Source organism: Capricornis sumatraensis, chromosome 11, assembly GCF_032405125.1.
Source record: "Capricornis sumatraensis isolate serow.1 chromosome 11, serow.2, whole genome shotgun sequence".
Taxonomy (NCBI): Eukaryota; Metazoa; Chordata; class Mammalia; order Artiodactyla; family Bovidae; genus Capricornis; species Capricornis sumatraensis.
Window position 1 is genome coordinate 20,777,650 of NC_091079.1, and position 26,622 is coordinate 20,804,271.

General features: G+C 48.1%; 1 protein-coding gene and 1 pseudogene across 1 annotated transcript; one reads left to right on the forward strand and one right to left on the reverse strand.

Moving 5' to 3' along the window:
- Window positions 1-1,697: 1,697 nt before the first annotated feature.
- Window positions 1,698-3,264, reverse strand: LY6L (lymphocyte antigen 6 family member L). The gene is made up of 3 exons (XM_068984074.1): window positions 3,192-3,264; window positions 2,957-3,073; window positions 1,698-1,924 (listed from the first exon to the last, which is right to left on the reverse strand). The coding sequence occupies exons 1-3, from the start codon at window positions 3,262-3,264 to the stop codon at window positions 1,698-1,700; spliced, it is 417 nt and encodes a 138-aa protein (XP_068840175.1).
- An 11,977-nt stretch (window positions 3,265-15,241) lies between these two features.
- On the forward strand, window positions 15,242-15,889 carry LOC138088746 (H/ACA ribonucleoprotein complex subunit 1 pseudogene; annotated as a pseudogene).
- The last annotated feature ends 10,733 nt before the right edge of the window (window positions 15,890-26,622 follow it).

Genomic DNA, 26,622 nt, shown 5'->3' on the forward strand with positions numbered 1-26,622 from the left:
GATGCTCAGCCCTCAAGGTGCCCATCTTCATGGAGAGGAAAGCAGAGACTGGCTGGCACAGCGGATCGTGGGGAGATGGGGCGTGGTGGCCTCTGACCCAGATCACACACACAGATTCCTAGCTTGGAGGGAAGACCCCAGCTCTACCGCGTGACCATTTCCCTTCTGCACTGGCCTTATGGACTGGTCTAAACTCAGGAAGTGAGATTCTTTATGCCTCAATGGGCCAGGAACCTCACGTAGGGAGACGGAAGCAGTAGATGGTGACCGTCTGCTTGGCCAGGCCAGGGGACCTGGGGGATTTAAGTTCAGCATGAAAATCCACACCCTGAGTGAACGGGAGAGAGGTCCCACTTTAAGGTGGGCATTCTGGGACTCTCATCCAAAGACTTCCAGGTCACCCCGGCAGTCTCTCTGCACAGAGGGGAGCCACGCCCATACCATGAATCCATGAAGGCGCCAGAGAACCGAGGGCCAGCCGGCCCATCTTGGTCCATGGGAAGATGGCCAGGAGTTGGAGATTGGGGTCAGGTGTGCGCTGGTGGGAGGCAGATGTAAGAACCTGGAGCTAGGCCAGTGTGCAGACCCTGGGTGTGGAGGAAGCGTGCAGACTCGCGGGCAGGGTAAGCCTGAGAAACCAGGCGTGCCAAACAGGTGTGTGGGCCCAGAGTTCTTCTGGGTTCTGGAGGCCTGTGGCCTGGCAACACTGCCCCCACCCGCTGATTCTTGGTTCCTGTCCTCTGCTGCCTGGTCCTCCAAGACGTCCCCCTGGATGTCCAGTGGGGTCCTGGTGCAGCCTGGACAGCCGTGAGCTTGTCATTAGTTTCACTAGTCCCAACCTACTCCCTCCTTGTGCCCCGTCCTGGGTGACCCTCCCCCAAGCCAAGCCTGGACCATCCTGGGCACCTCCAGGCCTTCCATCAGCACCTACCCTGTCCAACCCACCTGAGCACCAAACATGGGTGCCATCCGCCCCACCACTCAGACGTCCTCTCCCAGCATCTCTCCACCCTACTGCCCTACTGGGCCTGTGCCCCAGATGCTGACACTCCATCTCCACCCCTGGCTAGCTGGCTGTCCTGAGGGCCTGGCCTTGAGCCTGTGGTGCCTGCTCGGCCAATGCTGGTCCTGTCCCCCATTCGGTGGGCTGCAACCTAGATGGACAGTTTCGTGCACTACTCCCACACTGGATAGCGCCCAACCACAGAGGTCTGCTGAGCGCTGGCCGAAGAGCTGGAGTCTGGGCACAGTGGGTAGAGATGAGGAGGAGGCAGGAGGGGGTGTGGGCAAGCAGTGACTTTATTGTCTCTGGAGGGAGCGATGGTCACGGTCCCCCTGCAGGACTCTGCCTAAGCCAGGGACAGAGATGGCCAGGATGGTGGACGTGGAGGGGCCGAGAGCGCAGAGCGGGTCAGAAGCAGAGCCAGAGCCACCCTCTGGCTTTCCCCACCTCTTTTCCCACAACACAGGGGCCTGGATCATCTATTCAGGGCAGGGACTGTTACCCCAAGCTGAGAAATGTGCATTCCCCAACACAGCGGGGGCTACGGTCCCAGGCTGTGTGAGTGAAGGGCCCTTGCTGGGGACAGGAGAGGTGGCCAGGCCCACGGTGAGGTGATAGCACCTCCCCTCAGGGGCATGTGCCACCCAGGGTCTCGAGAGCGACGGGGGCAGGGTGCGCTTTGGGCTGAGGGTCCTCATAGCAGGACCCAGAGGAGGCTGAGGCCCACCCGAAGCAGGAGCCCCCGTGGGAGGGCCCTGGGGCCCTCCTGCAGGGCAGGGGCCCTGTTGCAGAGAGATCTGGAGCAGCAGTGCCGGACGATCTTGCTGAGCACCCCCGAGTCCGACAGCCATTCGAACTCCATGTTGGTGTTGGGGCACCTGGGGGCACAGCGCTTGCTGAGCAGGGTCTTCACCGGTAGTCCTGCAGGGAAGGGGACAGCATCCAGGAGGCGGAAGAGCCCAGGGCGGGCAGTGAAGGCCAGGCCCCAAGCGGGCACTGACACCTTCTCCCGACCCTTTCACAGGCCAGGCTCTGCGAAGCTCTGGGCGCACAGCTGCCCAAGGTCACCTTTGAGGTCACAGCAAAGGCAAGGTTCAGGGCTGCTGGCCCTGGTCTGGGCTCTTCCCTGAAACCACAGACAGCCTGGACACCCAGGCAGCCAGGGGCCTGGGAGTCCCGGGGAGATGGGGGAAGCTGAGCAGAGAGAAAAGGGAGGGCAACTGGAGGGGCTGATCCCAGCTGGGGCTCCCGTCCCCCTTCACTCAGAGACGTGCAGAGACCTTGGAAGGAAGCTCCGGAGGGAAGCAGGACACTCAGAACAGCCTAGCTGCAGGAAAGGTCGCCTTGGAGGAGCCCTCCTCCTCGTGCTGCTGTGCTGTGTGTGCGAGTGTGCTGTACCTGTTGCGTGCATGGTGTTCGCTAGGTTGAACCTTATTGTACTGTATATACGACAATTGCACGGGGCCTCCCAGGTGGTGCTAGTGGTAAAGAACCCATCTGCCAATGCAGGAGATGCAAGAGACTCGGGTTCCATCCCTGAGTCGGGAAGATCCCCCTGGAGTAGGAAATGCCAACCCGCTCCAGTATTCCTGCCTAGAAAATTCACGACAGAGGAGCCTGGCGGGTTGCAGTCCATGGGATTGCAGAGCCGGGCACAACTGAGCGACTGAGCACGCACACGTATGACAACTGTATGCATTGCCTTACATCATATCATGGGCTGCCACGTGGCACCACAGAGAAGGAGAGAGACCAGCGGCCAGCCCCTTCCAGAAGCCCCCAGGCTTAACCTTGAGCAGCCGGCCCCTCCCCTGTGCTCAGGATGGGGATCAGGCAAAGGTGGGTGCAGGCCGGGGTCCCCTGAAGGGAGCCTCCATCAGTTCCCCGCTGAGACCCCAAAGGATCCAGGGCTGAGTTCCCGGAGTCCCCCTCCGCACGGGGCCAAGAACTCACTCAGGGTGATGATCAACACGTGGGAGACGCAGACCTGGTCAGTGGAGGAGCACACCGCAGGCAAGCAAAACTCCGGGCTTCTGACTTTGAAGCACTGGTAGCAGCTCAGGTTCTTCCCTGGGGGGCAGCACCGGCTGCGGAGGAGTGCGCTGTGCACCCACCCAGCTAAGAGCTGTCCCCGCGGGATGTGCCCACCGCCCCCAGGAGCCCTCGCAGCCGAGAAGGCCGTCCTTACCTGGCTCTCTGGCTCTGCCAGCAGGGTCCAAAGACACCAGCAGAGCCCACAGGGCTAGAACCAGCGCCCCCATGACACCACCAGCTTAGCCTGTGGGGGAGTGGGGGAGGGAGGTGGGGGCAGAGGGGGCTTTGCCCAGAGCTCCCCAAGTTGCACCTGCCCATCCCCTGGGTCTCTCTGCCCTGGACCCCCTCATTTGAGGTCAATCAGATCCTAGTTCTCATGGGACGCTCTCTCCCAGCCTGACCCCTCCTCCTGCCCCTTCCCTTCCCAACTTCAGGGGACGGGCCCTTCCAGCAAAATCAGCCTAGGGAGGGGCTGGGTGCAGGGGCTTCTCAGCCCCTGCTCTGGGGAGGGTCTCCTGGGGTCTGTGAGGATGGCCGCTTCCTGCTGAAGCAGAAAGGGGAGAAGGGGTGTGGGGAAGGCGTCTCCCCTGTGGCTCACCCCCTCCGTCAGGCTCCACCCCACGGGTACTTCCTTCTCTTCCTGTAACAAACCCCCCTACCTTACCTGGAGACCTGCGGCTCTCGGGGTCCTGCCTGCGTCCAGGTGTGGCAGGAGATGCTGCCCTCTCCTCTGACCCCCAGGGACCCAGTCTCCCGAGGCTGCACCCTGAACACAGAGCCGAAGCCCAGAGGCTCTCACCTGGGTGTCTGGTAGCTAGGTGGGTTTCACACCACTTCCTGCCTGCATGTTCCCCCAGGCCTTTTCTTTTTTCCTTCTTGCCTTTATTTCCTTGATCATGCCCTGCTGAGCACCTGTGAGGAGCAGGCTGGCAGGGTGTGGGTCCCGGATCTGGATTTGCAGCAGGGGATGCCTGCCCCCAGGGGTCCAGCAGGTGAGTGGGTAGAAGGACAAAGCGGGTGACTCCTAGGCAAAGGGGGGTTGAGAGGGGCTGCCTCTGGCATCCAAGTGACCGCTGCGACACCTCCACCAGCGACCACTGGACCTCGGCACCCCCTTCAGGCCCAGTTTCAAGGATGTGCTGCTGTTTGGGGTCATTTCCCCTCCCAGTGGTCCAACGAGAAGGACTGTCCCCCGCCCCATCTTGCCTGGCAGGTCCCAGCCTCCACCTCGGGGGTGGTGGAACACCCAGAGCCTCCGGTCTGCTCCAGCCCTTCTAGCTGTCCTGCCTTTGGCAGGGTGTGGGCCAGCCTTGGAGGTGAGCCCAGAAGGGGTGGAACTGCACCCGCTTGGGGGGCGGATCTTGGTTTACATTGTGTGTTTATTCGTTTGTCATTTCATGCAGTAATCCAGTTGAATGGGAGTCTGGAACCTCAAATCGCACGGTGGTGTTGGACGTGGGTGTGATGAAGCAGACTGGGTGGGCGTGGGGTGGGCGGCCAGGACAGCTTTTCAGGACCCCACGCCTCAGGGTACAGTCTCGAGTTAAACCCTTGGCCCCGTTGGCAAAGGGTGAGTCACCACCTGTGAGCTCATGTTTCGCCAAGGGGACGCAGGTCCTGGGGTCAGAGAGGTCTCTCCCCCGCAGCGATGTTTCTGCCTTCCTCTGCTGTCCTGGCAGCCCGGTGGCAGCCTCCCTGGACGGTTCCCCGGTACTACTGCAGGCTGAGAGCAGTGGGGGAAGCAAACAAGTGGGGCGGAGGGTGACGCCCTTGGCAGGCTTGGTGGCACATGGAAAGAAGGGAGGGAGCAGGGGAAGTGCAGAGCTGCAGCAGCCAGAGGGACTCTTGATGTTGGTGGACACCCACCCGTCCCACCCCCCCGAGCGCGGACGCAGGGGCAGCTGCACTTCACCGCGCAGCCGGAAGAGGGCGACCCCGCGCCCGCAGGCCGCGACCCAGCGCGCGAATCTGCGGGGAGAAGTAAAGAAGATAAAGCCTTGCTCCTGGAAAATGTCCCGGACATCCAACTAGGGAGCAGAATAAAACTCTCCTGCCCGAATTAAAACATTTGAAAGTGTGAAGGAGCACCTTGCATCAGAACAACAATAGGCAATAAAAAGAAGAAGAGATAAAAAATGGCGAACGTGAGGAACGACTGGAGGAAAATCTCCATTTATGGTCTCCGTAAGTAGACCAGCTTAGAAGTGAGCTCACACTTACGAGTTCCAAGGGGGCAGGCATGTGAGACCCTAAGTTGGAAGCTGTAGCATGAAGGCGGGCAAACAAGAGGACACAACGACCTAAGTCCAAACTAAAAGCGCTCACCTGTTCTGGAAAAATGACCCAGAAAAGTGAGCGCTAAGACTACGCTAGTAAAAAATTGTAAAAGACACAGAAGCACCCTTTAATGCAAAACCTCCCACAGCATATATGTAAAGAGAGAGAGAGAAAAAAAAGGTTGCTATCAGACTTCCCAAGATGTAGAAATTATTAAAAAAAACTTTTGAACCAAGTATTTAAAATATAGTCAAGAATATAATCAAGCATCAATACTATAAGAAAAGTTTTTAAAAACTTGAAGTTTGATTTTTTAGTAAAAGGTAAAAAAATGACAATACACGAATTCAAATTCCGAATTCAAAAATACTGGAGAGGTGGGGTGGGGAGGGACCAAAGCCAACAGAAGAAAGTATGGAGAAGAAACTCATAAGGCTAGAAGCTGAAGTGAACGGTGCAGAGAACAAAACCCAGACATGAGTAATAAAGCAAAAACTTGGTTCTCTGAGAAATTAAAAGAACTAGATAAGCAAACAACTAACCTAATCAATAAAAGGGGGCAGTACAAATATACAAATAATACTGAGTGAAGCACTTATTTTAAATGATAACAGACTATTTCATATACCCTTAAACAAATATGGGACCTCAAATGAGGTGGATAACTACCTAGGAAAATACACAAGCAAAATTTATCCCAGTTGAGAGAAAAGCTTTAAGAGATCAATTTCAGTATAAAATAAACATAATAAGAAACTATCCCAGAAGAAATGGCCAGGATCAGATTATTTCACAATCTGAAATAATTCTACAAAATTCACAAATTCTACAAAATCTTCAAAGACCAGATATTCCTAATGACACAGACTGTTTGAGAACATAAAAGAGACTTCCAAGTTATTTTAACAAAGCCAGTATAATACTGATAACCAACCTAATAAAAATTGTGGAAAGAAAGACAATTACAAATCAACATCTTTTATCATTGCAAAAATCTTTAAGAAATATTAACAAATAGATTCCAACAGCACCTCAAAAAAATACACGAAGAAAAAGTAGGATATATTCCTAGGATTCAGATAGTTAAATATCATGGAATTTGTTAATACGATTCATCCTTTTAATAGATATGAAAATAAATGTCATAGGGATAAATCTATAGACTTTGAAGTATCTTGGAATAGATTAGTTACCCTTCAATTTAAAATATTCAAGAAAAATATAATCTCTTAAAGTCATCACCTTACATTATAAGAAAAGCATTCTGATCACTATTTGACATTCAGCCAGTATTCACTGATATAATTATGAAATATTAATTAGAGGCTTTAGAATGGGGAAAGAAGTAAAATCAGGTCCATTTGTAGATGAGGTGGTAGTATATCTGGAAATCCTGGAGAATAAAGAATACAAATAACAAATTTTGAAAATAATCAGTAATGAGTCAGGACGCAAGGTAAACATATAAAACTCAGTAGCCATCAGAGGGCGTCCGGTATGTGTCAGGACGAAGGAGGCCGGCAGTCACGTTCTCCCGCGGGACCAAGAAGAAAATACCAGACAGGTTGCAGCTGTCATATTTAAATGTGCTGGGAGCTGAGAGGACCAAGGACCAAGTGGATTGGCTTCCAGAAGTGGGAAACTGAGCCTCCGCGGCCCCCAGCCCCGTCTTGCGGGGGCCTCGCCAGCCACCATCCCTACTGTACCCAAACACCCGGCGGAGCGGCGGAGTCGGCTACCGCATGCTCAGTTCTGGGAAAGCTACGCGGCACACGCGCAGGTTCCCGCATGCTGGCGGTGGTACCCAGGGCGGGTCGCGTATAAGGAAGACGGGCACCTGCGGCAGTCCCACAGCTCTCAGGACCAAGTTCCCACCGGAGGAAAGAGGTCTGCTCCGAACACAGCTGATCTTGCTCTGAAGAGACTCGACAGAGTCTGAAGCAAGCCATCAGGAGTTGGCAGTGGGAGGCTTAAGGGCACGAACGTGCGGGAATGCATCTGCCACGCTTTCCGGGATGAGGAGAGGGCCTGCGAGCCTCCGCTGGAAGCCTGGGAGGAGAGGGATGGGAGGTCAGATGCGCCTTGCTAACTCTGGGGTCCAGCCCAACCTAGCTCGACTCTGATGGAGTTGATCTGGAGAACACCTCGTGCACTTGATCTGGTAAAAGAGGGAGCTAGAGACCTAGTACTCGTGGCCTCTGGCTCTTGTTTATACAACGCCCGAAGGTGACAGTAACAGTAGGGTGGAAAGACCCAGGGATGATCCAGATAGTGGTCAGCAGGAAAGGACTTTATGTTAAGTGCATTCAATCGTAGACTTGAAAAACTGAGAGTTTTAACAGAGAATGCTGCTGCTAAGTCACTTCAGTCGTGTCCGACTCTGTGTGACCCCATAGACGGCAGCCCACCAGGCTCCCCTGTTCCTGGGACTCTCCAGGCAAGAACACTGGAGTGGGTTGCCATTTCCTTCTCCAATGCATGAAAGTGAAAAGTGAAAATGAAGTCGCTCAGTCGTGTCTGACTCCCAGCGACCCCATGGACTGCAGCCCACCAGGCTCCTCCGTCCATGGGATTTTCCAGGCAAGAGTACTGGAATGGGGTGCCATTTAGGACTTTATAAAACAAATTGAATAAATATACCATGTATTGGCCAGGATTTTCCAGAGAAGCAGAACCAATAGACTGTGTATGTAAACAAAAAGTTTATTTTAAGGATGGGGCTCATGACCTTAGGGAGGCTGCAAGTTCAAAAACTCCAGGGTGGGCTGTGTTGGGGAGGAAGAAATTTTCCTTTACCCTTTTGGCTAGCCTAAGAATTAAATTGACAGGAGACAGATTAACAGGAGAAAATCAAACAGAAGTGTAATACCATGTCTACATGGGAGAGACCCAGGAAAGCTGAGTAACTCATTGAAATGGCTGAAGCCCTCACCTTAAATACCATCCTCAGCCAAAGAGAAAAACAGGTTGTAGAAGGTAGGGAGAGTCAGTTAAGGGGGGTTGATCAGTGATGCAGATTTAAGTCACTGAGTTCCCCACTAGTGAGTTTCTAGATATTTGGTCATCCCAAATGGAGATTGCCTTTATATACATAAATGTTTCTTACAAAAGGTCAACTCCCACTTGCTTTTCAGAGCCCTTCCCATGTATGCTGTTTCTCAGAAAATAACCACCTTGAAACAACTAATATGCCAAAGAGACATATTTTAGGGTGGCAAGTTCTGCTCCCCTATAGCCAGAAGGCTAGAGACCCAGGAAAAGCTGATGCTACAGTTAAAGTCCAAAGACTGCTGCAGAATTCCCTCTTGTTTGGAGAAAATCAGTCTTTTGGTCTATTCAGACCTTCAGCTGATTAGATGAGACCCACCCACATTATGGAGAGCAGCCTGCTTCACTCCAATTTCACCAGTTTAAATGTCAGTCCTGGGACTTCCCTGGTGATCCAGTGGTTAAGAATTCACCTTGCAATGTAGGGGATTTAGGCTCTATTCCTTGGAGGGGGAGCTAAGATCCCACATGCCACAGAGCAACTGAGCCACAACCAGAGAATTTGTGCACCACAGCAGAGAGCCCTAGTGCCGATGCAGCCCCAAACAAACAAATAAATACTTTAAAAATGTCAGTCTCATCCAAAAATATCCACACAGAAACATCCAGAACAGTATCTGACCACATATTGGAGTCCTGTGGCTCAGTCAAGTTAATACACCCAGTTAGCCATTGTATTCAGAAAGTAAAAAATAAAATATCCAAAATTAAGAACTCATTTGGATGAATTAGGAGTAAAAGACACTATGAGCGCAGGCAGAGACAGGACAGTATAAAATAGCCCAAAGGAAACTGAGAATAAAAACAATAGAAAAAAATTAATCGGAGCATCAGGGCCTGTGAGATTCAGTCAAATGGTCTAACTTTACATGAGATTGGAGTACCATAGGGAAGAAAGAGGGGTTTAATAGATACTTGAAGATGTAATATTTTTCAAAATTCATAAACGATAACCCACAGATCCATGGATCACAGAAAATCCTTAGCGGGATAAGTACAAAGAAGGTCATCCCAGCTGGTGATAATGCAGTCGAGATGCTGAAAGTCGAAATGATGGTCTTAGTGAGACGGAGCAGGACAGTATGGAGCCCGCCCCCCGCCACTGCATCCTCTCCCACGCATCAGCCTATCAGCCAAGCTGACCACAGACCCTGAGGCCCCCTCCCTCGCCTGACTTTAAAAGTGCTTGGCTGTAGAGATCAGATTTCTGGCTGCCAAGGGAGAGGGGGTTGGGAGAGGGAAGGACTGGGAGTTTGGGATTAGCACATGCAAACTATTATATATAGAATAGGTAAATAACAAGGTCCTACTGTATAGCACAGGGAACTATATTCAATGTCAAATATATGTGTGTGTATGTGTAGATATCTGAGTATTTGAATATATACATATCTGAATCACCGCATTGTAAATCAACTGTACTTCAACAAAATAAATTTTTAAAAATGCTTTGCTGAAACCCTTTAGGGAGGTCAGCTTTTCGAGGAGGATCCGCCTGTTTGCCTTTCTTGGCCCTGCTATAAAACTGTTTGTTTCAAACTCTGACGCTTAGGTTTGGTTGGCCTCCAGGTGTGCTGGGCATGTGGGCTTGCCTTTGGTAACATTGGGGTAAATATGGAAGAATATTTACAGTGTAAAACAACAGCAGCGGCACCTTGTGGGGTTTATAACAAATGTCTATAAATAAGTACTAAGATAACAGAAGTACATGGGGGAGTGTCAACTGAAAAAAAATGTGTGACCTAAAAGTTGAGAAAGGGAAAGAGGAGAGTGAAAAAGCTGGCTTAAAGCTCAACATTCAGCAAACTAAGATCATGGCATCCGGTCCCATCACTTGATGGCAAATAGATGGGGAAACAGTGGAAAGAGTAGCAGACTTTATTTTGGGGTGCCTCCAAAATCACTGCAGATGGTGATTGCAGCCATGGAATTAAAAGATGCTTACTCCTTGGAAGGAAAGTTATGACCAACCTAGACAGCATATTAAAAAAACAGGGACATTACTTTGCCAACAAAAGTTCGTCTAGTCAAGGCTATGGTTTTTCCAGTGGTCATGTATGGATGTGAGAGTTGGACTATAAAGAAAGCTGAGTGCCCAAGAATTGATGCTTTTGAACTGTGGCATTGGAGAAGACTCTTGAGAGTCCCTTGGACTGCAAGGAGATCCAACCAGTCCATTCTAAAGGAGAACAGTCCTGAGTGTTCATTGGAAGGACTAATGTTGAAGCTGAAACTCCAGTACTTTGGCCACCTGATGCAAAGAGCTGACTCATTTGCAAAGACCTTGATGCTGGGAAAGATTGAGGGCAGGAGGAGAAGGGTACGACAGAGGATGAGATGGTTGGATGGCATCACTGACTCAACGGACATGAGTTTTGGTAGGCTCCAGGAGTTGGTGATAGGCAGGGAGGCCTGGCGTGCTGCAGTTCCTGGGGTTACAAAGAGTCGGACACGACTGAGTGACTGAACTGAAATGAACTGAACTGAAAAGTTGAGAATGATGTTTTGTTTGGTGGAATTTCTGAGGATTTCAAGCCCAGAGGACAGCTTCTCAGAGGAGCCAGGATATGTAGGACTTTTTTGTAACAAAAATAAGGTAGTCAGAACTTGAAAAGATTATTGTTAATTAAAGAGGACCAGTTATCTCAAGGAATTTGGTACTTTTCTCTGTATGGGAAGATGTGAGTCTGGGCTCACTGCAATCATTCCTTTCATAGGCACGTCATCTTCCAGGGCCAATATCCTGTTCTTTTCTGTCGTGAGTCCCCTCAGGGTGAACCGCTGGGGCAGTTGCAGTAGCTGTTGGGGTCCAGCCCCAGTGGATCCAGGGTAATTCGAAGGGGAAACGGCGTTGGCAATTAAAAAAGAATTATTTAATTAGAGATATAAAGAGAGATTAAGAAAGAATAGTGGAGTGGAGAAGATAGAGGAGAAAAGAGGCTGTATTCCTTGGTTTACATAGAAAGCCAATAAAGTCCCGAGACAAGGGACTTGTACCGTCTACGTAGGCCACAAGCGCCCGCTTGAATAGCGGAGAGTGCCCTGCCTTGGGCTCCCTCTCACGTGGGTCTTAGAAGCCAGGGCAAATAAGTATACACAGTGAGCCTCTATGCTCCAGATGGGAATGTAGCCTGAAAAGGGAGAATAAGAAAAGAACGACATGGGGGAGCCAAGCATTGGTGCAAGACCCACAGCTTTATTTTCAAAGGCAGCTTATATACCCCAAGATGTAAATAAAGAAATAATGGGATATGCAGAATTATGCAGGGGCAGCAGTCCTGACCCTTATTGAGACCAGGTTTTCTTTTTGCATACCTTCCCGTATACAAAAGGTCTCAGGTGATTTACATTATCTTCTGGCCAAGAGGCCTGTTAACATTTTTATGGCTCTCTTCCTAGATAAATGTCTATCAACCAGAAAACTCATTTTCCCCTGAAGTGTTTTTTCTTTACTCTGCATCACCCTCAAAGTGCTAAATAAAGTTACATTCCTGTAGAACAAAGGTGCAGTGGGTTATAACAAAGAAAGTGCTTAACTCAAAGATCTAATGTTGCTAACGCCAGGGCTACTACCAGTTTTTTCTACATACCAACTATATCTACAAATAAAAGATATGAAAACTTGGTAGCAAGTATTGGCTCAACAATGAAACCCTTAATCAGTCCTATTCTAATGATTTTTGACTCCTCGGAAGGCCCTACATTCCTAGGATGTTTCAAGCTTCCTGTGCCTCTCGTGGTCGGGAGGCTGTAAACAACCACATGCATAGCTGTAAGAGTCCGGATAAACCTGTCAGGCAGGCTAGAAAGCCATCAGAGGGGTTTTTGGATTGAAACACTCTTATTATCTCCAGGAGACTTATTATCTAAAAGCTCTAAATTAACTTTTTCCAGAAAAAGGTGGTGGGGGGACAGCCCCCGTTAATGTCCGAGGAGTTGGTGAAAGGCATAATATAGTAAGGCAGACAGATTCTGGTTTTGGGGTAGATGCTCGAGTAGGTCCAGGGAGGTTCCCTCGAGATCCAACTCGCCTTTGCCTGTCGGGTCTCTTCCTCATGACCTTTGCCATGGGCGGGATTCCTCGTGCTGGCTCCCGGCAAGTAGCTAAGGGCTTGGCAGTGGGCATGAGTCTGTCTCTATCCTGAGTTCCCTCAGGACTCACCTTCCAGAGTGGTGGTGGTGGCTGAGGGCTGTAACGTCCTTTGTTTACTGATACAGCAGCAACATTTTTCATTCACAGGAGGAAGGAAATGAAGTTATGCTCTGCAGGGTTCTTGAGCAGGATGTGGTGATAGTAGCAGTTTAAGGCAGACTATAACCAGTGGCACCCCACTCCAGTACTCTTGCCTGGAAAATCCCATGGACAGAGGAGTCTGGTAGGCTGCAGTCCATGGGGTCGCTAAGAGTCAGACACGACTGAGTGACTTCACTTTCCCTTTTCACTTTCATGCATTGGAGAAGGAAATGGCAACCCACTCCAGTGTTCTTGCTTGGAGAATCCCAGGGACGGGGGAGCTTGGTGGGCTGCTGTCCATGAGGTCGCACAGAGTCGGGCATGACTAAAGTGATTTAGCAGCATAACAAGTGCATATTGTGATAATCATGTAAGAAATATATCTATAAAGGAGAAAAGGAAATATGAAAAATGTTCCATAATTCCGAAAGAATGCAGAAAGAGAAAAAACAGTTGGGAGAAATAAAAGCAAAGGAGAAAGTGGTAGCCATGACCTACTAGGTTTTGGCCCAGCCTATCAACACCTAGTGTTGTGGCCAGACCAGCCCTGTGATTTCTATTAGGATGGCAGTAACCGGCAGCAGTGTGCGCTGTGCCTGACTGCCCAGTCATGTCTGACTCTCTGTGATCCCATGGACTGTAGCCTGCCAGGCCTCCTCTGTCCATGGGGATTTTCCAGGCCAGAATAGTGGAGTGGGTTGCCATGCCCTCCTTCAAGGGATCTTCCCAACCCAGGAATTGAACCCAGGTCTCCCGCACTGCAGACAGATTCTTTACCAGCTGAGCCCCAGGGAAGCCCAGCAGCAGCGATGACCCACAGGGAGCTTTGAAAGGACCAGTTGTACTGCTCACAAGTCCTGGGCTTACCAGGAGCCCCTGAAGGCAGAGTGTGGGGTCTTGAGGGGAGAGAGTGAGCACTGGCCTGGGGTTCTGCTTTTATGGGGTTGAGGGTGAGGACCTAGGGTCCCCTAGGGTTTGGTGGGATGCTTTTTACTTGTTATTTTGTCTTTCCTGGTAGCTCACTTGGTAAAGAATCCATCTGAAATGCAGGGGACCCAGCTTCAATTCCTGGGCTGGGAAGATCTGCTGGAGAAGGGATAGGCTACCCACTCCAGTATTCTTGGGCTTCCCTGGTGGCTCAGCTCGTAAAGAATTCGCCTGCAAAGTGGGAGACCTGGGTGAATAGCTACGCTGAGTTTCTTTGGCAAGCTGATTCTGTGGGGTGGAGAAATTAAGGGCAGAATACTCACTGGGGAGGTGAGGGCTTGGGGTCACATTTCCTTGATTTCTTCCCAGTTCCGCCTTCCCAAAGGGGGACCCTTATTTAGCCTTGACTAGAAGTGTCAGGCCGGTACATCTTATCTGTGAGGCTGATCTTACTGAGAATATAAAGAGCAAAACGTTTTCCAGCACTCTGGAGATTCAACCCTCTTTCCATCTTTCTTCATCTTCTTTGTTTTCTTGTAAACATCCACTGTTTACTAAATGCATGGTTTCCTGCCATGTGGCCCTGTGCCCCGCTTCCTCTGCTCACATTTAGCTGTCTGTTCTGACACCACGACTCACTACTCACTTTGTATGCGTAGATCTGGATTGTGTGAACTGCCAGTAATACACCACTTGGCGGTGTGTAACCCTTTGTCTCAGAAACATATAACCCTGCCTTGACCTTTAACAGGTGGAAGAATCCTCAGAGCTTTCTGAAAGACTGTCTCCCCAATTGTAATCCTCAGGTTGGCTCTGTTGCAGGAAGGCGGACCGCTTCTAGGGCCCAAAACAGGGCTCTTGTCTAACACTTGGAAATGAATTGTCCGGGGAGACACATGTGCTGACAAAGCAAGAGATTTTATTGGGAAAGGGCACCCGGGCGGAGAGCAGTAGGGTAAGGGAAGCCAGGAGAACTGCTCTGCCGTGTGGCTGGCAGTCTTGGGTTTTATGGTGATGGGATTAGTTTCCGGGTGGTCTTTGGCCAATCATTCTAATTCAGAGTCTTTCCTGGTGGCGCACGCATCGCTCAGCCAAGACGGATGCTAGCAAGAAGGATTCCGGGAAGTGGACGGACACGCGGTATCTAAAGGACCTTTCCCGAACTCTTCCGGTTGGTGGTGGCTTATTAGTTCCGTATTCCTCATCAGGATCTCCTGTCATAAAACAACTCATGCAAATGGTTACTGTGGTGCCTGGCTAGGGTGGGCGGTTTCAATCAGTGTGCTTCCCCTAACAACTCCCACATGAGAGACTTCATACTCAAGATACCTCTTGGGAATTGGGGCGGAGGTCTCTTCTGTAACTTCTTCCTGCTGTGCATGGGCGTATGCCTGCCTAGCAAAGCAGAAGTCTCTCTCTACCTGATCTAAGTTGGGGTGTTCCACATCTGAAACCAGCTTCCACCCTTGTAGTAACAGCAATTTAGTTTGAAACTGTTGGCCCCTCAGAGATGAAATAGACAAGGGCCAAACAGGAGACCTAACAGGATGGTCATCTCTGGTCCCCGGAAACAGAAGGCAACATTTGGGGTGAGGGCTGCAGGGTTTGTGACCCTTTTTGATTGGTTGGGGGTGAGGCAACAGAGCTGTGCTCCAGGAATCTTGTGTTGAGTCTGAAGTTCCCGTCCTCCACCTGGGTGGGGGCTCAAAGACATCGTTATGCGTATTTCTTTGAGTAGGAACCAGGACTCTGTCTGGAGGCTGTACCAACCTTTGATTGGAGGTCGCGGAGGATTTAATCAAGGCGGCGGCAGCAGCAACAACCACTTCCGAGGTGGAGGCGGCGGTAGTTTCAGAGGTGGCGGCGGCAGAGGAGGATTCGGACGAGGGGGCGGCCATGGAGGCTTTAACAAAGGCCAAGACCAAGGACCTCCAGAACAAGTAGTTTTATTACGAGAGTTCCTGCACCCTTGTGAAGATGACATAGTGTGTAAATGAACCACAGATGAAAATAAAGTACCTTATTTCAATGCTCCAGTTCATTTAGAAAACAAAGAACAAATTGGAAAAGTGGATGAAATATTTGGACAGCTTAGAGATTTTTATTTTTCAGGTAAATTATCAGAGAACATGAAAGCATCTTCCTTTAAAAAACTTCAGAAGTTTTATATAGACCCATATAAACTGCTGCCGTTGCAGAGGTTTCTACCTCGACCTCCTGGTGAAAAGGGACCTCCAAGAGGCGGTGGCAGGGGAGGTCAAGGAGGAGGACCAGGGGGAGGCGGCAAAGGTGGTAGAGGTGGAGGTTTCAGAGGAGGAAGAGGGGGTGTGGTTTCAGAGGAAGAGGACATTAAGCGTAACAGTTGACAGAAACTTCACCAGTTGACTTCTGCATTAACCTCATAATCTACTTCAGTAGATCAGAAACTTGTTTCTTGAGCAAATTTTGCAGAACTGGTCTTTTTAGGACAGTGGAGAGGTGTTTTTACCAAGAAGCTAAAGAACTCCTGACTTTCCATGGCTGTCGGTGGGCCCTCACCATGTATTGACTTAGTCATGCTGAAGAATTTGCTAAATAAGATATTTGCTCATAATCAGAGTATCAGCTTTACCGGATGCTTTTCCATGAGTTCCCTCCATGTTAGGTGGAATTGGAGTGTTTGTTGGCACTTTTAAACTCCATTAAGAGGAAAATGCGGAGAAGGCAGTGGCACCCCACTCCAGTACCCTTGCCTGGAAAATCCCATGGACAGAAGAGCCTGGTAGGCTGCAGTCCATGGGGTCGCGAAGAGTCGGACACGACTGAGCGACTTCACTTTCACTTTCCACTTTCATGCATTGGAGAAGGAAATGGCAACCCACTCCCGTGTTCTTGCCTGGAGAATCCCAGGGACGGGGGAGCCTGGTGGGCTGCCGTCTATGGGGTCGCATAGAGTGGGACACAACTGACGCGACTTAGCAGCAGCCTGTTTCTGTATCCCCTCCCTTCCCTGATTAGCAATTGTTTGAATCCATGCTTTGGAACTCAGGGAAGGTCAAGGAGGCTGAATGAAGCCTATATCCTACAGATAACAAATGGAGAACACAGAACTGATCCGTACTCCAGAGCCCCACAGACTCCCACTCAGTTTTAATTTAGGGAACTGGGCAACTATGACTGTGATAACTTCCTGTCAAAATGGGGCATAGGACTGCCTCAGCTTGGAGTATAGACACTGAATTGGAAGTATTTCTGAGTCCCAAGTTCTATATCTGAGCCTTGTGTGATTAAAATCTCAATCCCTTGGTCTGCCATTTTGGTGTAACAGACCCAGTTAGAAGTAGTTGGAGGAGTGATAACTGGAATTTAGTCGACAAAATAAATCTCATTTCTTTTTAGAAGAATAGCCCTGAAACCCAGTCTGGACCTGGCACTTCAGGGAGACTTGTAGCCATGTAGCCAGTTGCCTAGTTTTATAAAAAGTAAGGTTACTAGCTTCCAGCAGACATTGTTTGGAGAATGGTGGCATCCAAGCCTGACACAACTCAGAAAACTCAAATGTTTAGCAATACAAGGTTTAATCTGAAAGTACACCCATAGCATCACCTAGTTATTTCCCAGGATATCTGAACCATAGCTACTCTATTTTGACTTTTAATTGTAAATTTTTCCTTAATAGCCAAAGCAGATGTCACCATTAATGACATCAGTGTTTTTCTAGGTATGAGGAGATGCAAGAACTGGAACTTGTAAAATCTTCTCCTGAAAAGATCTAACTATCCGAAGGCCTGTTCTGCCGGTTTTTCCCAGAGCACAGAGTGCCTCATTCCTGATTTTCACCCTGAACTCCTTTCAGGGGCGTTGACAGTCAGCAGTTGCAGCGGCCATGATTTAATCTTTGTAGATGTAGATGGCAAGTGTCAGTCTTCAGTTGGCAGAGCCCCTTTTTGCTCATAAACTTGACCATGATTTTGAGGGGGGCATTTCATGACCATTTTATCCCATGGTGCTGAGAATGTCCATTCTCAGGTTTGGCAAAGATTTTGTTGACAGGTCACTCAATGTGCTGTTACTGGACTAGGCCATAAAACAGTATCCAAAATTCTCTGGACCACCTGTCTTACTAGCCTCTTAGTCCAGGAGAATATTCCCTCTTGTTGCTTCTTCCCATATCTAGAGTTACACTGTTACCATCATCAGTCTCATATGGGACTATATATTATTCTATTAGAGGCCTCAGACACACATTTGACAGTGTAAGAAACAGGAATTTTGTAAAACAGGTGAAATACAAACAACATAGCCAGCAGTATTAGTAAAGTCACAAGTAAGACTTATGTTAAGAACTTTGATTAGATGTAGCCCAGTATATCTTAGGTCACCTGACTTAGTCTGCTCTGTAGAATCTTTATCTTCCAGGGAAATTATATATTGGCATAGTCTATAAGGCACATAGCCCTGTTTTCTCGTGTTACTAGACTGATTGTCCTTAGTATGATTTAATTGTTTCCAACACAGAGGAGACTTTAAACCTAAATCATCATAGCCTGGTGTTATCTATATAAATCCATCCCATAACTGTGGGAGATTTTTTCCTCCTTTGCTGAAACCTTTCTTATTGCTCTGATTGAGCTTGAGTAATAGAAAAAAACTCAAATTTATGGCCAGAGTCAGAGCAGGCATTATTAATTGGCCTGGTGAGGGGATCCCATCTAGTAATATCACAGTGATGTGAATATGCCTATAATTTTTTTTCTTAAAGTAAATTTTCTCAGGGCCAGCCAGAGTCTTGTAGTATAGAAATTTACCAAGGTAACCCAGAACTAGATACAGGTAATTGGCCACAAACCCAACAATTGAATTGATTCCTAAAACTAGCGTAGAATCAGGCCTATGATAGAAAAGCATTTGATTTATATGCAAAGGTCTAAGAAGTCAAGAAAACATAAATGATCATATGACTCAGGTCCAGCATCTTGGGGAAGCTGTCTACCTCTGATGTCGTTGTCTTCTCATCCTGGTATAGTGTAGTTTCTCCTGATTAAAAAGGTCCTTCCATCCAGGTTGGAGACAGTCCCTTAAATTATGTCTTTTTCTAGTCCTGGTTGCAGGTCATGAGGCATCTGATCTTCATCCAAAGAGAGATTACTGAGATGAGCTTCAGAAACAAACCTAGGGTGTTCTTTAAGAATTCAATTAAATTTTACATTAATATCACATAACAGCAAAGAACTATCTAAGAGATGAGTCTTACTAGATGCAGACCTCCATTAGCAAACTGGGATTTAACATTTTTTGAAATATCTTTTTCTCCCTAAAGTTACCCTCATTTTTTATCAAATATAACCAAATTAAGGCTAGTTTGTTTGCAAAATAGGTCTGTTCTCACTAATTTTGGTCTAATGATTTATATAACCATAATTGATTATGGAATTTTTATTTTGTTGAAACGTTTATAGAGTCTTAGACTGAACTTTTAAAATAAAACAGGGCTGGGAAACTCACACCAAAAGCTTCTCAGATTTTGCCTAACCAATCTAGGTGAATTCTCCCCTTTTTAAGGTCTCAAAAATTTTTTGAGATTTCATGAGATACCCTTCCTAACTCATTTGATAAACTTACTGGAAACCTAAGAATTTCCAATTGTTGGAGGAGTCAGAGAAAAAATATAATTGTTTTGTTTATAACGTTTAATTTTACCAAAGTTTTGTCATAATTAGTTTGAGAGGAAGATTTCCCCTACTCCCTGAAAACATAAGATTCAAACCCATAATTTTTCAGACAGAAACCATAAAAGTTATAAGCATATTCGCTGGTTCATTCAGTCCTTTTGTTAACTTTTGTGAAGTCATCAGGTTTTCCATTAGAATACCAGGACATACCAGAATGTTAAGAACTCCATATAATTTCTAGGATATCTGTATTAGTAATTTTACCATACATTATAACATGAGTGGATTTATTAATCATTTGATAATCTTTTCCATGTAATTTAACCAACCAAATAAACACAGTTTAATATCTCTCTTTGGGATGTTCCAGGGGCCCTCTGAAGGACCCCAAAGTTAGCTAGAGGTCAAAGGAACTTCAAAAGACTTCGATTTAGGAAGTTTTATCAAAAAGATCAATTAAAAGTGTTTAGAACATTTGGTCAGATTTAGTCAATGTTGATGGGTGTATCATTTAGCTTGTTGATATGTCACAATGGCAGTAAATACCAAGACTCGAGGTCTAGTGAAAGTCAGCTCCGCCATCTTGGACCTAGTTGACTCTAACCAATTTTCTTACGGCTGTGTCATTTGTAACAAAATCCATTTATCTAACTAATTGTAATACAATTTTAGAAAATCCTGATCATGCATAACTCTTTTTAGTATTTTTCATACCTTTGTCTTTCTTTCTTTTTTTTACTGAAAACACACTTCCTACTTTCCTTTAGCAACCAAGAACTAACTTTTATATTAGCATTTTATAGATTGGTGAACATAAATACCAGCGATAATTTCTAAAACCCTTGCTTTCTTAAAACATTTTAGGAAGGCACCAAACATTATTCATTTATAGTTCCAAATCTCTTTAGTTTCTCTGTAAAAGGAAATTAGTGTTTAGTAGTAAATGTTTCCAGAGAAGGTGATGGCACCCCACTCCAGTACTCTTGCCTGGAAAATCCCATGGACGGAGGAGCCTGGTAAGCTACAGTCCATGGGGTCACTAAGAGTCGGACACGACTGAGCAACTTCACTTTCACTTTTCACTTTCATGCATTGGAGAAGGAAATGGCAACTCACTCCAATGTTCTTGCCTGGAGAATCCCAGGGACGGGGCAGCCTGGTGGGCTGCAGTCTATGGAGTCTCACAGAGTCGGACACGACTGAAGCAACTTAGCAGCAGCAGCAGCAGCAGTAAACGTTTCAAAATCTTATTTTATTTGGAAATGACCTAACTATTCAATAGAATTCCAACACTTTGCACACTTGGCACAACCCTTAGAAATTTAAGTTACACCAATCTGGAGAGACGATTTTAGACAGATATTTCTAAAGAATAATTATTCTCAACAGAGTTTATATAAAAGCTCATATCTCACTTACATTTTTTAGACATTTCTTCACTCGAGGTAATTTCCTTCTTGACAAACTTGTAACAGATACAATATTTAACTTATATTAAACTTAGGTACAGTGAAAATATTCCACTTAATGTTAATTACTCTAAGACATGTCTATATTAGATAGGTCAACAAAAAAAATTAATATCAGGTATTTAATACTGAATATTTGCCAGTTCACATGAACCTGAAATTTATTGTTTAATTTAGAATTATTTGATTTGTAAGCACTTACTTTTTTTTTAAGCCAAATAAATAGAGCTCATTTACAAATTAACCTCAAAAATATTACCCAGAGACAAAGACATACCAAGACATATTTAGACAGACAGACTGCAAGATCTAGCTTCATTTTCTAAGTTTAGTCATGAACTAGATATTACAGTATAAAATTTACTAGTTTATAAAAAAAAACAGTTGAAATAAATAAAAATAAAAAAAAATTTTTCCCCTTTTCCCTCAGTCTCAGGAGTTAGAGATGGTCTAGATAAGTGTTCCTGAGAGCCCTGGTTTCAAGGCACAGGGAAAGAAAATCAAGTTCTAACAAAATGGTGACAGGTCTAAACCAAATGGTGGCCAGACAAAGCAAAATGGCCATCAAAAATCACAACACAGAACACAGAGTTAAAACACACACATATAAACCTGGCAGTCCTCATCAGACACTCCCTTAAATATACGAATACAGTCTCTCAGAAAACCTCCTATAGAGACGCAGAACTTCAGATAAAGGAAAATATCTCAGGTCTTCAAAAAGTTCAAAGGGAGGAAAGGAAGCCAGGTTGAAAGAAGAAGGGGGAGGAGATGGGAGACGGGGGGCAAAAGGGGTGGCCTTACAGACGTCTCCTGCCACCTGCAGATACCCAGGCGTTGTGGGACTTTTCCCTGGGCCTCCAGAGAAGGGAGGACTGGAACTCGGCCCTACCGGAAATCAGACCAGACCAGAACCAGAATTCGAGTTCTCTGCCAAGAGGGGGTGATCAGTCTCCAATCCTCAGCTCAGGCTGAGGGCCCTTCGACCAGATTCCTGCATCCAGGACTGGGGGACTAGAAAAACGGGGAAGGACAGGAAGGGTTAAGGAGAGGAAAGAGAGAAGGAAGGGAGAGAGGTCAATAAAGTCTCTTGTTCCTTACCCGGTCAGGCACTCTGGCCAGTTGTCCACGTCAGGAGGAGACCAGGGACAAAAGGGTCCCAGTTGCAGCCTCTGGGTCTGGTCCTTTGTCAGCACATGTGTCTCCTCGGACAATTCACTTCCGAGTGTTAGACAAGAGCCCATTTTCGGGCCCTGGAAGGAGTCCGCCTTCCTGCAACAGCTCCACTAAACTTCTTTCGTCTTAGAAAGACTGTTGATTGGTTTTCCGTGGACAAGAGGACCCTAGGAGGTAGGGCTGGGCGCTCACCCTCCCAGCGTGGCCCAGGTCATCCCTGTCCTCCCCTGACCTATCTCCCCTCCTGCGGACACAAGGGTTCCTCCTACAGGGACCACAGCTCTTAACAGGCTCCGGGGAGGAGGGCCGGTCCAGTGGACCACGGAGGAACCGGAGTCACAGATCTGAGACCCCACTGGAGAGAGAGTGAGGCCACCTTCCCAGGGTAACTCAGGCGCCAGCCAGTGAAGCGAGCTGGGAGGTCTGCTCCCAGTTGGGGGCGCCTTGCAAGGAGAGCTTGGGTGCAGGATATGGTGGTGGTGCAGGGACTCGCCCGGAGTGGGGAGCCCCTGCACCCCGTCTCTTCTAGGCGCCTGTGACACCCTCAGGGGGAGGGCGGGACTCTGCCCACTCCTCTGGGGAGAAGCAGCCAAGGATGCCAATGAGTTGCCAAGAGCTGCTTCTTTCCTCCTACCCCACTCTAGGGATTAATGAGAGGAGGGGGTCAGACCCTCTCTGGGTTCAGTAGGATGAGAGCCGCCAGAACCCACCCTACTTATAGGGACAAAATAGGTGATTAAATAGTTAATCCCACTAGGGGATTGTAAGTAGAAAAATGTGGTGGTGGTTTCGTTGCTAAGTCGTGTCCGACTCTTGCGACCCCATGGACTGTATGTAGCCCACAAGGCTCCCCTGTCCATGGGATTCTCCAGGCAAGAAGACTAGAGTGGGTTGCTATTTCCTTCTCCAGGGGATCTTCCCGACCCAGGAATCAAACTGGGGTCCCCTGCATTGCAGGCAGATTCTTTACTGTCTGAGCTATGAGGGAAGCCCAGAAAAATATGGCAGACCCCTATAAGTTAATGATCACCCCAGAAAGTAGGTTTGCTTAACCACAAAACCACGCAACAGAAGGACGAGACCTGCCCCCATACGATAAAACAATGGCCGCATGAGACCCACGTCCTGCCCAGTGAGCTCAGTACGTTAATGATCCCTAGGACATGGTCTTTGAACACATACAAAACAAGAATTTGTGGACCTGGCTTGACCACACAGGGGCAAGAAAACTCCCCTGCTCAACCTGGAGGAGGAGCTGATGATGGAAGCATGAAGTCTACTCAAGAAAAAGAAGGTCTTCTCCCCCACCGCACTTTTCCTTTGGTTATAAAACTGTAGCCCACTAAGTTCTTGGGGTATGGCATTTCTTGCCTGCCTCCTCGTAAGCCTCACAACTGTCCTATTCTAGTAAATCACGTATCTACCACTTTACTCTCACTGAATCTCTTTACAGAGACATAAGAGACTGCGGTACTGGGGCTCTTCGGAGTCCCCCTGAAATGACACTGCTGTGGAATCCAGAGTCACAAAACACACCTCGGAGGACACTCAAGGCAGCGGAGTACAGTTTATTAAGCCAGCAGGTCCAACGGGGATCAGTTCCCAACAAGGCCCCTGATGTTTCTGAGAGGCCCCGTTTCATATCCCCCACTACGCGACTGGTTACATGTTAGCAACCTCTTTGTTGCATATGATTGAGTTTCAAAACAAAGTAGGTGCTCAGAGAACAAACAAGATTAAAGGGGGAATGAACAGTGATTACACACCAAGCGGGGATGTCTCTGGTTAACCTGACAGGCAGCCTGGCCACAACTACAATCTCCCTTTGTCACCTTTAGGGAGGGAAGCCTCCAGGAAACCTGGTTTTCACTAGCAACGGTTTCCTCACTCTCAGGCCCAGGTCACATCCTGTCTTTAAGAGGAATGACAGGCCTCAGGATGCAGTCTCTCCTGCTTTCCTCACACGGGCCCCAATGCCACCATATACAGGTTTCACTTCCAGCCTCTGAGCCCCTCTCCTGCCCACCCCCAGCCCAGGCCTGAGGGGGCTATCCATGTTCCAAGTCCTGACCCTGGGACCGCGCGTGTGTGGTGTGTGTTGGTGGTGGGGGTGGGGGCCCAGATGAAAATCGGGCCTGGGGGTGGGCAGAGCTCAGGGCCATTTTCCCAGGGAGAGCCAATCCCGGGCTCACGTGCCTGCTCCTCTGGCCACCTGTGTCCCCAGTGGCTTCTTCGGCTTCCTATGTGGCCTGAGATGGGGGGCTGTCAGCAGAAGACCTGAGGGTTGAGGGAGAGACAAAGGGGGTGGTCCTGGGGGGATGACCCCTCCAGCCCTCAGGAGGAAGCCAGCTACTAGAAGCGTTACCAGGTCCAAGCACCCTCTGCTAGCTGCACGACAGGCCAATGAATCCGAGGTGTTGAGGCAAGGACTTTACTCGGAAAGCCAGCTGACCGAGAAAACGGCAGGCTAGCACCGCAAGATAACCATCTTACTGGGGTCTGGATGCCAGGCTCTTTTATAGATCAGAGGGAAAGACGCAATAAGGAACTGAAGTCAAAGGGCAGAGCAGAGAGGGAGAGGCAGTGGGGAAGCAAAGGGAAAGGGTCTTCAGCCTTGCGGAACAGCTCCAAGGGAATGGCCTGCCTTTGGAAGGGCTGTGTTAATCTCTGCTATTCACAGATGAGCAAGGTCGATTCTCTCTCCTGCAGCTGCTGCTGTTGCTAAGTCGCTTCAGTCGTGTCTGACTCTATGCGACCCCGTAGACGGCAGCCCACCAGGCTCCCCCATCCCTGGGATTCTCCAGGCAAGAATACAGGAGTGGGTTGCCATTTCCTTCTCAAGCTGAACAAAGGCACTTCAGTTTATAGTTGGGCAGGGGGTCAGGGTCCTCCAGGCAAGCCATTAAGTATCATTATAATAACAAAAGCAACAAAATCAAGTCAAAGAAACAGTTTCCAACGTAGAGTCAGAACTGGCTTCCTCCCAATGGCAATGGCACCCCACTCCAGTACTCTCGCCTGGAAAATCCCATGGACGGAGGAGCCTGATAGGCCGCACTCCATGGGGTTGCTGAGAGTTGGACACGACTGAGTGACTTCACTTTCACTTTTCACTTTCATGCATTGGAGAAGGAAATGGCAACCCACTCCAGTGTTCTTGCCTGGAGAATCCCAGGGATGGGGGAGCCTGGTGGGCTGCCGTCTATGGGGTCGCAGAGTCAGACACCACTGAAGCGACTTAGAAGCTGCAGCAGCAGCAACAGAATCAAGATTGCCAGGAGAAATACCAATAACCTCAGACATGCAGATGACACCACCCTTAAGGTAGAAAGTGAAGGGGAACTAAAGAGCCTCTTGATGAAAGTGAAAGAGAAGAGTGAAAAAGCTGGCTTAAAACCCAACCTTCAAATAAATGAAGATCAAGGCATCTGGTCCCTTTAGGTAGTTAGAATAGGGAAACAGAGTCCAGAATGGCGGTGGCTAAAAGATAAGGAAGAGAAAAGCCGGTGAAAATAGAACAAAGGAAGGTCGAGGACCAGAGGGAGGACCTCAGGTGAAACAAACAACACTCCTGGCTGGCCCAGTTTACATAGGACAGGCCCGGGGGCGAGAAAACACATAAAAAGAGGAGCCAAGGCTCTCTCTCGCTCCCCCACCCCAACCCCCGCGCGCTGGGGTTCTCTTCTCTTCGCATCTCTAGGTCGACATGCCCTCACGCCTCGAAGATGGATTTCCCTGCTATTATCTAAATAAAACAGAGCTGTAACACTGATTTGTCTAAGAGCTATAACACAGTCCATTAGAGACCTGACAGCTATAACACGGTCTGTCCAAGACCCGAGAGCTGTGACACGCCAAGGGGGACTTTAATGTCCGCCACTCCAAATCTTTGTTGTGACGAGACAGAGCCGAGGAGCATACACTCACAAGACAGCCCCATCACTTCAGGGCACATAGATAGGGAAACAATGAAAATAGTGACAGACATTATTTTCTCGGGCTCCAAATTCACTGCAGATGGTGACTACAGCCATGAAATGAGAAGATGCTTGCTCCATGGGAGAAAAGCTATCGTTGTAGCCAAGTGTTCCGGAAAACAAACTCACTCAGAAGGACAATGCAGATAGTGGAGCGCAGTTTATTACACTGGTGGCCCCAAGGCAGAGTCTCCTCTTAGCCAAGGACCCCGACCAGTTTTTGTGAAAACCTGATATACCCTAAGTGTACATGCCCAAACCCACCTCCCCAAATTCCCTGAAACTAGTCTGAAGAAAAGAAAAGAAAGATATAATCAAAGTAAACCCGAGATTCATATGCCTAAAGCCTAGGTAGTTAACAGTGGACAATTATCAATAGGCCTGTGGTCACATCCTGATGAACATAATGGAATTTACCACCTTGTTCTGTTACAGAGATAATTAGCATATTCTTTTAGGCAACGGAGAGTCCAAGTACAAGTCCGGAGGCTCTTTTATCTGGGGATCTGGTTTTCCATTGGTATGCCAGTTCTATAGACACAAGGCACAAAGTTCAGAGTCCGTTGGGAGGGTGACCATGCTGGTAGCCTAATGTTCGCAGCCAGCCTAAGATGGAGTCCAGCTCTGTTTCCTCCTTCATTCCCCCGTCATGATGCTCTTAACTCATATTATGAGCATCATTCATAAGGATATATTGAATACATTGTAAAAGTCAGGGTCCACAAAGCAGAACTATCAAGACAACTATAACAACGGTAAATATAGTTTTCCACCAATCGTCCTTCACCCAAGATAGGACCGAAGTCCACAAAGGAATGTTTTCATT